The sequence below is a fragment of the Nicotiana tabacum genome, chromosome 19 (genome assembly GCF_000715075.1).
Source record: "Nicotiana tabacum cultivar K326 chromosome 19, ASM71507v2, whole genome shotgun sequence".
Classification (NCBI taxonomy): domain Eukaryota; kingdom Viridiplantae; phylum Streptophyta; class Magnoliopsida; order Solanales; family Solanaceae; genus Nicotiana; species Nicotiana tabacum.
The window spans coordinates 148,526,128-148,540,156 of record NC_134098.1 but is presented as its reverse complement, the minus strand read 5'-3'; the positions used below and the strand labels follow the sequence as shown (position 1 = coordinate 148,540,156).

At 35.0% G+C, this 14,029-nt stretch overlaps 2 protein-coding genes across 2 annotated transcripts; one reads left to right on the top strand and one right to left on the bottom strand.

The window, feature by feature from the left end:
* The first annotated feature begins 262 nt into the window (after positions 1-262).
* On the top strand, positions 263-2,531 carry LOC107786463 (V-type proton ATPase subunit D-like). The gene is made up of 2 exons (XM_016607948.2): positions 263-472; positions 1,515-2,531. The coding sequence occupies exon 2, from the start codon at positions 1,532-1,534 to the stop codon at positions 2,315-2,317; it is 786 nt and encodes a 261-aa protein (XP_016463434.2). The 5' UTR covers positions 263-472; positions 1,515-1,531; the 3' UTR covers positions 2,318-2,531.
* A 7,811-nt stretch (positions 2,532-10,342) lies between these two features.
* Positions 10,343-11,219, bottom strand: LOC142173779 (uncharacterized). Its single transcript, XM_075239429.1, has 2 exons — positions 10,985-11,219; positions 10,343-10,890 (listed from the first exon to the last, which is right to left on the bottom strand). The coding sequence occupies exons 1-2, from the start codon at positions 11,217-11,219 to the stop codon at positions 10,343-10,345; spliced, it is 783 nt and encodes a 260-aa protein (XP_075095530.1).
* Between the last annotated feature and the right edge of the window lie 2,810 nt (positions 11,220-14,029).

The window sequence follows — 14,029 nt, the reverse complement described above, 5'->3', positions numbered from 1 at the left end:
TCCTTCGATACAATCTCCCGATCTCGGCCAAATAGTAAAATCGGATGGGTCCGATTTTAACCGTATACAATATTCTATTTGTACAAAGTGATTAGTTAGCTTGGTAAATTGATGCTTTCCATACCAAAATCTTTGATCAGGAGCTAATAATTAGCAATTACTTGACATTCGTATAAGTTTTTTGCTGAAATACGTATTGCATTTACATTTGTTAATTTGTCCAAGTTTAAATCTAAAAGTAAGGTATTTTTGCGAATTTTCCGAGAAACTTCCGAATAATCCCCCGAAATATTTTCGACTATATGTCAATGATGAAGGCAATAATAGCCAGTTCCAACTTGGACAGATATTGCAATTCGATTTTCGCCCCGAGAGTTTTGTTCTTGGCACAGTTGACCCAACTCTCTTCTTCTGCTGAGTTTACTCATCAATCTCCTCCTGATCTTTTTCTTCTCCGTGCGAAATCTAGTTTGTAAGTGCCCTTCTTTGCCTAACCCTAATCCCCTTTCCCATTGTTTTCATTTGTTGGATGTTTAATTCTGAATTGTGACTTTTACAAGTTATATAGGCATGCTTGTTTGCTTCCCATATGATAATTTGGCTTTTAAATAGTTACTGTTTATACTAACCTGCCTTTTCGTATATTGTTAAAAGGGAATTAGATCATAAAAAGATGATTTTTTTCATTGTGTTGTGAGTTTCAGTTCATGGAATATTATTATTAAGCGTATGAATCCCCTTTCAATGGTTTTCATTAGTGGAATGTGAATTGTGTTTCAATTGTTTTGTATCTCTGCTCCAGAATGCGTATAGGTTATCCATTACCTGATAAACAATCTTTTTAAGGTTCAAAAATAATTTTTTTAAAAAAGAAGATCTTTCCCTTGTGTTAGGCTATAGTGGAAACCCTCAAATCTAGAGCTTATGATCTTAACTTTCAAGCCATTTCCAGTTAGTGGAACTGCTTGACAGTGGATTTTAATTTTTAAATAAAAAAAAGCCTGATTCGCATCATTACTTTAAATGCATCAGAAAAGCCGCAACTTGGATTCATTTGTGCCATTAGTTGATATGTGATCTTGTTGCTTCTTCGAGTGTCATGATTGCTCTGAAGTTGTGATGGTTTACTGATCTACCTTCCTGATAATTTCTCTCAAGGGAAAAGTGTATAAGGGCGAGGTCATTAGTTTGAACTCATGCAAAAATTCCATTCTTGTAATCATAACTATTGACTGTGGCTAAAAAGTAAAAAAGAGATATTGAAGTATTCAATTTCAGCTTCTAATCTTTTGCACTTTAAGTATCCTAATTTGTCTAAAGTACTCCTTGAACCCAAATCAACCAATATGCCTAAAAATGTCCTGAGATTGGGGGTTAGTGTGTAAAAGAAATCGATATTAGTATCTTTGATAATTATTAATTTTCTTTTCTGGGATTTTTAATCATAGCATAGATGAGTTTATCCAAGTATATTTTTTCTCTATGAAAATTAAATCCTCACTTCTTTTTTTCAGCTAAGTAACTTAGCAAAATGTCCGGGCAAAGTCAACGTTTGAATGTTGTCCCCACAGTTACGATGCTGGGAGTTATTAAAGCTCGCCTTGTTGGAGCAACAAGAGGCCATGCTTTGCTGAAAAAGAAAAGTGATGCTTTGACTGTGCAATTCCGTCAGATTCTAAAGAATATAGTGTCAACAAAGGAATCAATGGGAGATGTCATGAAAGAATCCTCCTTTGCACTGACTGAGGCAAAATATGCTGCTGGTGAGAACATCAAGCACGTTGTCCTTGAAAATGTCCAGAATGCAACTCTTAAAGTTCGATCTCGGCAGGAAAATATTGCCGGGGTGAAGCTCCCCAAGTTTGAACATTTCTCTGAAGGAGAGACCAAGAATGACCTGACTGGATTAGCTAGAGGGGGGCAACAGGTACAAGCCTGTCGTGCTGCTTACGTGAAATCTATTGAGTTACTTGTTGAGCTTGCATCGCTGCAAACATCATTCTTGACTCTTGATGAGGCAATCAAGACCACAAATCGGAGGGTCAATGCCTTGGAGAATGTTGTAAAGCCTCGGCTGGAGAATACAGTTCTTTACATCAAGGGGGAACTTGATGAATTGGAAAGGGAAGACTTCTTCCGTCTGAAAAAGATACAAGGTTACAAGAAGAGGGAGGTAGAGAGACAGATGGCATCTGCCAGGCAATATGCGGAGGAGAGGGCTGCTGAAGAACTTTCTTTGAAGAAAGGCATTACGCTTGGTTCAGCCCATAACATACTGTCCCATGCTTCACAGAAAGATGAGGACATTATTTTCTGATTTGGAGGTCAGCTTTTTGGTTAAGTTATGTTGGTTGTTAAATATAGGAACGGATTATATTATTAGATGGAGAGATTTTTTCTGTTCAATAAGAGCTCTATCATATTTGTACTTACTGAACTCTACGGGGAGCAGCCTCATTGGCTATTTGTGTGTGCTTTTTTCTATTTTTCGATTCAGTGAGCTGTTGGATGGAAATTTTATTTTTTGCTCATATTATGCCCAAGCTTATCCTCTTTGCTTGTCACAAATTTGTTGTCACGTATTTGATAATATTCTCTCCCTTCTGTACATGAGCAACTGCACTCGGAAATGCAGATAGTGAAAATGGCCATTCTTGCTAGTATTGAGTCAAATGCATAAAAAATTCTTTCATTTTTGAGATAACCTTGTTCTAAGCCTATTAGTTCCCATAATCCTTGGGTATATTGTGAGTGCGCTGCATTAGGTAAAGAGGAGAAAAACGATAAAATATACATAAGTTTTGTGGTTCCTCCTACATGTATTCTTTTGAAATCATTTGTATTTAGTGAAGTTATGAGGATTGCTTCATCCCAGCATTGAGATTGCTTCTTTTCTTGCATTCCTCCATGCTTGGAGTCCCAGACTTTATGGATGGTTTCAGCTGTATTTCATGTTGATGCAGTTTATATTCTTGTTCTAAGGCCTTTGATGCAGTAAATATTACTGATGCTAGGGGTGGCAAGTGGGCGGGTCAGATCGAATATGGGCGGGTTGAAAATGGGTTAGACAAAAATGGATAAAATATCCGATCCGCCCATATTTGAAGTTTGAATATTAACTCACAGCTTTGGGGCAAATCAACCCCTGAATGGTTGTTGTATCTTATAAACCAAAACATTGCCAAAACATCGTGATTTATCTTGGCTTACAGGATATTTTTTGGAGCTGAACCTTTGGTGCAGTTGGTATTGCTATATTTTCTGAAAAAGTGACATTGAGATCCCGGTTAAATGATCTTTTTTTATAACCGTGGTGTCCGGGCCAGCTTGCGCGCACCTCGACAATCTTGGTTAAATGATTTTTAAAGATATTGTGCACTTTTGGAGTGGAAATCATCTTCGACCTACATTTTTTTAGATTCATATTTTTCTGGTTTCTGACACATTAAAATTAAAGCCAAACGAAGATGCAAATTCGACTACAAGTTGAATACTTTGTCGTTCGAAAGTTAAAAGTGCGCAAAAGTTTATGGATGAAGGAGTAGTGATCTATTGATGACTAAAGACCTATGGAGGAAATAGGAGTGCAAAAGTTGTTGGTAGGATGAAGGAAAAGCCAAGAGTTGGAGAAAGAGTCAATTCCCCTGATATTTATAGCAACCTCCAGGGGTCCAATGTTCATAACCAAATAAAGAAGAAGAAAGAAGGGTGAGAGGAAGTTTCAACTGCTATTTAATGCTTTTAAGCACAGTAAATGAAACCTAATTCACTGCTCATGGTCAGAATATAGAGGTATTATCAATGCGTTGAGCATTGTCAAACTTTTTCTTGTGTTTGTCTGTCCATCCAGTTGTTTCCTTGTAATGGTTGGATGCTGGTCTTTTTTAGCAGAGGCTGTGCAAATGGTTGGGCGCAGATAATCTTCTTGGATTTTGTTAAACTAGTTTAGCTCTGTTTAGGCATTTGTACTTGTAACTCATTGATTTTCTGGGTTTAACTTATTGGTGATCTTGGGCTTTCTGAACATTGCATATTCTGGTAGGCTGCCGTAAAGACATCTTGTTTTTTGGGTTCTTTTTGTGCCCATTGTTCTAAGAAATTGGACAAGGATCTGGAGTTCTCAGATCTGAAGGCTATTGTCAGCACGATGTTGTATTTATATTCTTGGGATGCAATGACCATGCGTCCTTGTTAAGTGAAGACGTTGTTACTGAGACTTCTATGATGAAATAAAGATAAGTTATTGTTCCGTGATACTAGTATGTCTTTGTTTTGGGTCCCGTAGATCGAATATTTAAGTTAATATCTGAATAGATTTTAAAAAATCTAAAAACTAGTATCAAATTTGATGACGTTGTAAACCCCAACTTTGGGCTGTCTCCTACCCCCGTGTCTGTGCTGTGAAATACTGCATGTTGCAGGAATCTAAGTAGCTGATTTAATTTTCATAGATGCTTATTGCACAGTGATATTTGATTTACTTGGTGCTTCCTTGAATTAATTCTCATCTTTTATCAACATGTTACACTACACAAATAGTTCCGAGCTGTTCTAACTACATCAGCACTCTGGAATCTTGCTTATAGTCAGTCTTTCCCATCTCTGCTGAGTCCTGATATCTCCCACCTTATTTTTACATTTTCCATTTTTCTTTTTTTTGTGTGTGTGTGTGTGTGTATGTCCATTTTTAGGGGGTTTAGGTGGAAGTAATACAGGTTTGGCTTGTATTTTGGGGGGAGACTCTGAAAGAGCTGTAGCATTTATTTTCCTCCTGAAAGCTTGTGCCTCTTATCAATGTGGTTGTCTATAATCTCTTGGACTCATTTCCATGGTTCAATTACAAGGTATATGAGTATACTACACTTGTGCTGTTGGCAGGAGAACAATACTGAGGGAGCCCTTAGATGGTTAGATTTGACAAAGTGCCTTGTTTCTGGTAGAAGAAAATACTAACCTGACTTACTAAATCTGCAGTACCTACAATGCTGCTAATAATGTCTTGCCTTGCAGTGTCTGCGATACTGCTAATGATGTCTTGCCTAGTTAATCTCAATATGTAGTTATTTCCCGAGAAAACATCATAAGAGGAAGAAAATAGTAGGTTTTGTTCTTAAATGGAAGTTACTTTGACTGCATTTTTCTATAGGTTCTTGAGATTCTGAATCACTCATTTTGGTGGGAAGGAATAGTAACATGCTTGATGGTTCTCAGACGAGGGAATTATTTGTCTATAAGTAAGTATCTCTTGCTGGTTCAGAAAATTGTATGTGATGCTAGATATTTTGAGGAAGTCCAGAAGCATATTGATAGGATGACAATGAAGAGCAAAATACAGGAGCTTGAGTAAGAAAATGTAAAACAATAGCCTAGATGAGTATGCAGATCATTGTAGTTCAATGTACAAGGGCTAGCAGGAAAAGCCTTTAATGTTATCGGACGGTTGGTATCAGATCTTAATTTCTGTAGTTTTAACTTAAAGATGATCTAGTAATGGTCTTAATGGTGCTGATGATTAATCAAAGAAGTTTCTGCCTTTTGCGCTAGTCCGAGTAGAATGTAGAAGATTTCAACACAGATCTGGAACTTTAACAATGTCTCTGGTGCATGAAAGTTCACTTGGTTTAACAAGTCTTGCAATACAAATTTACTTCATGGCTTATCCCAATACTAACAGGTAAATGTGTGCTAGAATTAGAGAGGCATACTCTTATGTGTTTTGAGTTGACACTCTAAGCACTTATATTTTGAAATATACAATAACAACATACCCAGTGTATTCTCACAAGTGGGGTCTGGGGAGGGGTAGCATGTACGCATACCTTACTCCTACCTTGTGAAATAGAAGGTTGTTTCTGGTACCTATATATTTTGAAATGGAAAAGGTCCAGATTTGTCCTACTATTGTATGTTGTTTACATTTGTCCCCATTATACTTTTCGTCCGTTTCCGTCCTTACCGTTAACAAACTTTTCAAATTTGCCCCTAACCCTAATAGCCCTACACTGTGGCAGCATCCCTTCCAATTTTTGTCGATGCCAAGTCAGATGAGCATGTCATTCACCATAGAATGGGTCAAGTTTATGGGGCCATTCACTCACCCCTAATTTTAATAACTTAAAATCCACCAATTTTAATCCATACCAGATCCATTCCCCTCCAAATCTGTTTATTTTTCATTTTTAGTTCTATTTTTATTCCATTTTCTTTCTCTTTTACTTTACATCTCTTTCTTCCTCATCAAAACACCATGTCACCTCCTTCAGACCAATTTCACCCAACTAGAAAATCGAGCAAACAATCTAGCCAAAATGAAATAACACGATAATAACTGAATTTTTAGATTTTGAATTGAATTCATGTGTTCGTTACTACTGGATCAGATCCAAGTAAGAGATTTGAAAGTCCATTATCGAAAATTTAAAGCCTCATCTTGGGTTGGGATTTTTGCATATGAGGTTGAATTAAACTTTGAGGATTGATTTGGTAATTGTTATAGCACTGAAATTTTTTAAAATCCAGTTGAAAATTAACTTTAAACGCGGTTCATCGGCCTCACCATTGTTGAACTTGAAGAGTTCCAGATTTAAAAATTTCTTTTGGAAGTTGTGTTCTAATATTGAATGGTGGTAGGTTTGAAAATTATTTGGATCAATCATGTGAGAATCATTTCTTGAATTAAGGGAAAAAGTAAAATTAAAAAAGGAATAAAAAAGAAAAAATGGTTAAAAAATAAATGAAAAATTCTGGGGGAGATGAAGGGTGTTGGTGGTGATGAGGACGATGCGTGTGGGGGGAGGGGGTGAGCACTAAGGCAGATTAATGAGATCCCGTTGAACCCCAATTTTAAAGTTTTGTCCCATGTTTTTGGCTTGTTTGTTTTTATAAGTGTGAATCAGTTAATGAATTAACTAAAGACAAATCAATAGTTGCCCTCCCTAGGGCCATTTGACTTTGCAGCTTTTTTTTTTTTTTTAATATGACTTGGCATTGGACATGGACAAAAATTGGAGGGGTCAACTGCCATAGTGTAGGGCCGTTATGGTTAGGGGCAAATTTGAAGAGTTTGTTAACAGTATGGACGGAAATTGGCGAAAAGTATAACGGGGGACAAATGTAAACAATATACAATAATAGATAGACAAATTTGGACCTTTTCCCATTTTGAAATATATGCTATTAAGTTTGCAAACTATCTTTATACAGTTATTTAAGATCAAAAGACTCTGCAAGTTGAGCAATATTTATTACTTCAGGTAAAGAAAAATAAGTAGTAGTCAAGACTAGTGTTTATTACTTCTCGAGTAAAAGAGAAAGGAGTAATATGATACTTTCTAATTTTTTCATCATTTACAAAGTCTACAGCAAGAACTCACACTGGATCCACCACAGCCAATTGGTAGTTGTAGATTCATCAAAAGTAATATATTCTTTCAACATGTTTTGTACTTCAACTAAAGTCCTCAACACGTAAAAAATGTGTCCTGTTTTGTTGACTTAAAAGGTATACAAATAGATATTCTGAAACTTTTTTATATGTTTCTTCTTTTTCGTACTTGAATGATATAGCTCCAAAATGTAACCCCAATACTGTTGACCAAAATATGAAGTCCAGATATGACGGTTATCTACTCATCCATAACCCCATGTTAGAAAAGTAAATTCAAATAACCACAATCTTTATGATAAAAGAAACAAAGTTTTCAATATTGAAGAATGAAGAAAATTAGGAAACTGATCAAAAGAAAAACACCAATTTAATAAACTTTCCAGTTAAAATATACAAGGGCTTTTCTTATCTCGCTAATGCTCCTCTTAACTCTCGAAAAGTCAAAGGCCTCGTTACTAGAGTCAATTAAAAATAACTATAAATAATCGATCATAAGAAATGGAACTTTTTATCTAAAAATATAACCAGAGTCCAGATAAATTACACGGGTAGTGTATACACAGGTTAACGCCAGTACTGAAGATCATTTCCGGTCAGGAAGAATATGCAAAGTTGTGATCAAACTACACCACTGTAACCATATATATTTGATAATTGCCCAGAATATGTTGGCTCATAATCTCAAATTAATTAAATCATCAACTTAGAAGAGGAAACCATCGTTCTCGAAAATCAGAGTGGTAAGAAATCATGAAAAGGAGAAGCACAAGGAGAATGCCAACTCCCCAAGGAGTAGCACCAGCTCTATGAAATGAGTCTTTTTCAGGGAAGGGAATGAATGAGACAGATTTTTCCAAGCTCGAAAATAAGTGCACAATTAGAAGCAATAGCAATGGAGACACCATTAGAACAAGCTTGAATTGATCCATAATGCCTTCAAAAATAGACTCGTATTTGATGTACCATGTAATACTTACAAATATGAAGAGAACAACAAGGAAGAAACATAAATGTAGCGAAGGAGGCTGTGAAGAGTAAGTATCTCCCATTTGGGACTTTGCTTGAAACTTGAAAGAGTGAAAGGAAGAGTTTGGTTTTTGAATTACTTGTTTGGTTTTAAATTAGACTACGGTTTTTAAAGACTTGGATCCCTTTTGGGTTGACCACATTTCTTGTCCTCCTCTTCTTATTTTTTCTTCTTTATCTCATTTAGCTGCTGACACCTGTCACCGACCAGGTCCAGAACTTGACATGGACCTCTTACTTAATTTTACTTGTAATAATGTCAGGGCTTACACTGAAGTTCAAAGTCCCTTCTTCAAGTTCTTAGATTTGAAAAAAGCCCCTCCTTATAATTGGATTTGGGTGAATTCACATTATGTCATACGGTTATAAAGTTCAGGGAGTCATAAGTCATTAATTGCTCTCTTGATAATTCCCAAACTATATATATATATATTAGTGTAATACATTAATAGTGTAATACACTAATACATATCAGCAAGCAAGAGATGATTGTAATTTCAAATCTGAAGAGGAGGTCTTCCTAATTTTTCTTTTTTATATATTTTTCTTTTTTAATTTCTAATTTTGGAATTAATGGGGAATGGGGCTTTGGATGTCCAATTTGAGATGGGTGTGACCATCTGCATGTCTTTCTTGTGCTTGATGTATAGTTTAAAACGCCATACGAAGTTTTGTAAATATCAAAACAACTTCCCTTTGTTAATTCTTGTCGGCACTTTTTTTTTTAATTTCTTCTTTAACAAATGGGATCTTGACACGAATTTTCTTGGAACATTAAGTTAACTGCATCAACAGTGGGTTTTATCATTTTATATTGAACTTTGAAGTCCAAACTTAGGTACATGTTCATGGATTTGAACAATGCATGTTATGCTTAATCTTTTTAGCATCAATTATTCTGATACAATTTCACGAACAACCATTAGAACCTTATGTATACAAAAGGTTGTAATGATCCACAAATGACATCTAAACTTAACTATATGTCTTGTAAATATTTGGAGTGACAAAATGCTGAGTAGGAATGCTGAAATCCACTATGTTTGCTTTCTTTATTAGGGATATAGTACTAATATTAGCTAGATGACAGAAAATATCATAAATAGAACACCATAGGCGTGGCCTTTAACTTTTGACCTTTGAGGCAAGTTTCTGATCAATAGGCGAACCTTCAAAGTTAATAGTCAAAAAGTTTTGCCCATTAAACTTGAAGGTGGTATGCCTTAACTTCACTACCTATACAAATCTATATCATTGGGTGTCACACCCCTTTTTTTCACCAAAAATACCCTCTTTAAAAGATAAAAAGTGATTTTAAATCTCAAAAAGATTTCAATTTGAAAAGTGACAAAAGGTGTTAAAAAAAGATTTTCTTAGAATCGTTTTGATTTCGATGTGTCAAGTCATCGTTTTTAAAAAAAATAATTTTTCCTTTTAAAACACATTTAGACTCTAAAATAAAGTATGCACCAGAGATTCTAAGTAAGAGGATTCATTTGACTCGGGAGAAGGTGTTAGGCATTCCCCAAATCCCGTGGATTTCACGGTTGCGTACTTGATCTAATTGGCTTGTAAGAACACTCAAATTGAAGCAATACATACAGAGAAAATAAATACATAAGAGGCTCGAGGCCTTCCCCACCTAAATAAAAGAAAATAGAATAAGAGGAAAAATAAGACAAAATACTATACTACACTTCCATGATGATGTCGTCCCGTACTTGGCCTTCATTTACATGTACCTCAGGGCATTCCCCGGATAGAGAGGCGGATCCAGAAATTTAACTTTATGGGTTCAAGATTTAATATTCTAGGACAAACCTCAAAACACTATACAATAATAACCGAACTATGTACGAGTGTTAATATTCAATATATTCAAAAAGTACTGAACCACTAAACATAACATATATTCAGTAAATATCACCATTACAATTGTGCCCGACGACTTGTCGTGTTTTGAAAACGATCAATGATCGCATCATTAGGTAGACTTTCAAATATTTCATCTTCTATATAACAAACTAAACAGTCATTTATAAACTCATCACCAATTCTGCTCTGCAAGTCATTTCTGATGTATTTCATTGAAGAAAAAGCTCTTTCTATCGTTGCAGTAGCGACAGGCAATATCAAACTCAACTTCATAAGAAAATAAACAAGTCCCCAAGTCTTGTGCAGCTCTGTTTCAACTAGTATTTCTGAAAGATCTCCAAGCCCTTTCAAGCTAGAGAAATCACGGTCTTCTCTTACATAAAGAATATAGTTGTCAAGCTCGTAGCTAAGATCTTCAAGCTTGGAAATACTATACTCATGAGGATAAAGTTTAGCAAGGTTCATAATTCTTTCTTTATCATAATTTGCAAAAGAATTATCCGGACTCAAACTAGCCATACCAAGAAGTAGATCATTATTCATTGCATCAAAACGACTATTAAGTTCTGAAAGCTGCAAATCAATGACAACATTAAAAATATCTACACGCAAATGATGAGAGTATATCATACTTGAACTCCTATGCTTTGACTTTCCACGATGATACTTCTTATCCATTTTAGGGGATCACAATACCATGTTTCGCACAAAATGAAGAGGCATCGGCTATCAAAGATTCCCATTTAGACTCTCTCATTGATTGCAATTGGCTCTCGGCGAAACCAACGAGCTTCATATCATTTACAATATTCTGATCTTTTCTTTGCAAAGCGATTTTTAAGTCATTTGTAATTGCTAATATTTTTAACATCAAATGCAATAAATGCACAAACTCAAAAGATCTTATGTCATTCACTAGATTTTTTGCCATTGATCTCTCAAGATAATTTACACCTTCACTTACAAGAACTTCAAGAACATGAATAATTGACGAGAATAATGCAATAAAGTTACGCACTGTCTTAAAATGAGATCCCCAACGGGTATCTCCTGGCCTTTGAAGTCCAAGTTCTTGATTTTGTCCACTTCCCGTATAACTTCACCAAGCATAAGCAATTCCTCTAGTTTTTGTGCTTGATCCTCTCGGAGCATCTCCCTGCGCTTAAAAGAACTTTCAATAGTATTCAAGACATTAGCAACAATATCAAAAAATTGATCCACATCAATTCTTTGCAACAGCTACAAGAGTCAATTGCAATTGATGAGCAAAGTAATGTACGAAATAAGCTGAAGGAATATCTTTCAAGATTAACGTCTTAAGCCCATTGATTTCTCCTTACATATTACTAGCTCCATCATAACCTTATCCCCATATTTGTGATCGACTTAATGAATGCTCTAAAAATAAAGAATAGATTGCCTTTTGCAATGACAACACAATTGTATCTTTAACATGAACAATACTAAGGAATCACTCAATAAGTTTTCCCTCTTTGTTGACGTATCGCAGAACAAGAGCCATTTGTTCCTTATGAGAGACATCCTTAGATTCATCAACCAATATTTCAAAATAATCTCCATTCATCTCTTCAACAATTGCTTTCATTGTTTCTTTTGCACAAGCATTCACAATCTCTTTTTGAATATTTGGAGGAATCATCATATTATTCCGTGGAGCTTTTTCTAACACAACTTTTTTCACTTCATCATCTCTATTTGCATACCATTGCAAGAGTTCTAGAAAGTTTCCTCTTTTTGTATATGTTCCACCTTAATTGTGGCCTCGAAAAAGTATTCCTTGTTGTAAGAGAAATCTTGCCACATCAATCGAAGCAGTCAACCGAAGTCGATACTCACTTTTAGCTTTCTCAGACTGCTTGTCAAAAGAGGTTAAAATTGATTGTTCCTGATTCATTAAATCTCTCATCATTTCGAAACACCGATTGTGAAGACTATTCACTTCACCAATATGTGCATTAAGCCTTTTTGTAGCTTTATTCCAAGCTTTAAATCCACTATTTGTGAAAGAATCCCCGACCTTTCCATGTCCTCCATGCTTATTTTTAAATAAGTAGCAGCATAAACAAAATGTCGCATCAACTTTAATATTATATTCTAACCAACCCGAATATGAAGTGTTAAACCACTCCGGATTAAATTGACGCATTAGTCCACCAAAATTTCTTTTTGGAAACTTATGATTACAAGGTTGACATGGTCCTTCTTTAATATAATATCTCCTCACCCGGTCAGTAGATTAGAAGAATATTCTGATATTTGATTTCTTTCAGCAGGAGCAGGTTTTAGATCCAAATTCAACATTTCATCTTTGTTTAATTCTGTTGAAGGCTTAATATTATCATGAATAATTAGACATAGAGAAGTACTTGGCAAAGGAGAGCTAGTACCTGAACTTGGAGGAGTTGAAATAGCCTTAAAAAATCTCGTGATCGTCATATATATATAAGAAGCAAAGTGTTCCCTGCAAAATTGATTTTGAATGATTTTATTTGCTAATTGCCAGCAAAAAACTTCAAACAAAAAAAATTAATCATCCATAAGAAGTAGATAATGAGCAATTGTACCATTATTATAACTTATAATATATAAACTATATCATAATAGAGAATCATAACCATAGAACCATAGATTCGTACCACCAAAATCAAGAAGAAGATTGATCGTAGGCCTTTGATTTTTGAAACACTAACTTTAGAAGTTTGGGGTTGAAGAAGATTCAATTTCTTAATCTGCTGTGTGCCCGAGAAGAATAAGACTCCTTTTGATTTTTTATGTTTTTGAAAAGAGTATAAAAGTCCATTATGTCAATGAAGTACAGTAAAAAGTATTTAAATGATTAAATGGGTCAATAACTTTTAGGGAACATGAAAAGAGCACTCTTTAATAAAAAGGAACAAAAGGATCCCATGACGTGTTACAAACTAAGAAAAGGACAAAAGGTTCCTATAACTCTAATACAAAATAGAGTGAAAGTGGGGAATAGAACTCGGGTCTCCAAGCAAGGAATGGAAGTAAGATGATGTTTTCCACCACTGAACCCATAGTCTCTTTTAGTTTATGGGTTCATAGTTTAATATATAATCAAATTACGCTGAATTTATACAGTATATGCTCGGTCTTTGTCGAAAGTTATAGGTTCAGTTGAACCCGTATCCAATATGCTGGATCCTCCCCTGCCTGGATAAAAATAATAAACTAAAGGGGGCGACCTCTCGCCTCGAACAAAATAAAAGAAAAGAACCTAAAGTTGCCTACCCAAGAATTGACGGCCTAGCATGCTCATATCGTTGAAATAATAAAGTAAAACAATTAATATGATAAACTCAACTTTTCATTCTTAATATCCAACCCCCACGACCCGTTTCACACAAAAAAAAATAATACATAAACCGTGATCAAACGGAACGAACAAAGAAATAGAAATAAACATTCCATAAAACAAGCACTGCAACTATTCAAAGGATCTAAATAGGCAAATAACCAAAATTATAAAAAAAAAATACTAAACAAAACATAAATAATGATGACTTAACCAAGCTATTAAAGAAAATGTTGACAGATATCTAAGCCTATCCATTTTTGCTAGTTTCTTTATCATTTCAGATTTTCTAACTCACACCAACTCTAACTTAAGAAATTATGTTCTTTTCTTAAATCAATTACGTACTGTTACTTCCCCATCAAAATCATTCGAGCTCACTAAACCGCTGTCGTCCGAAT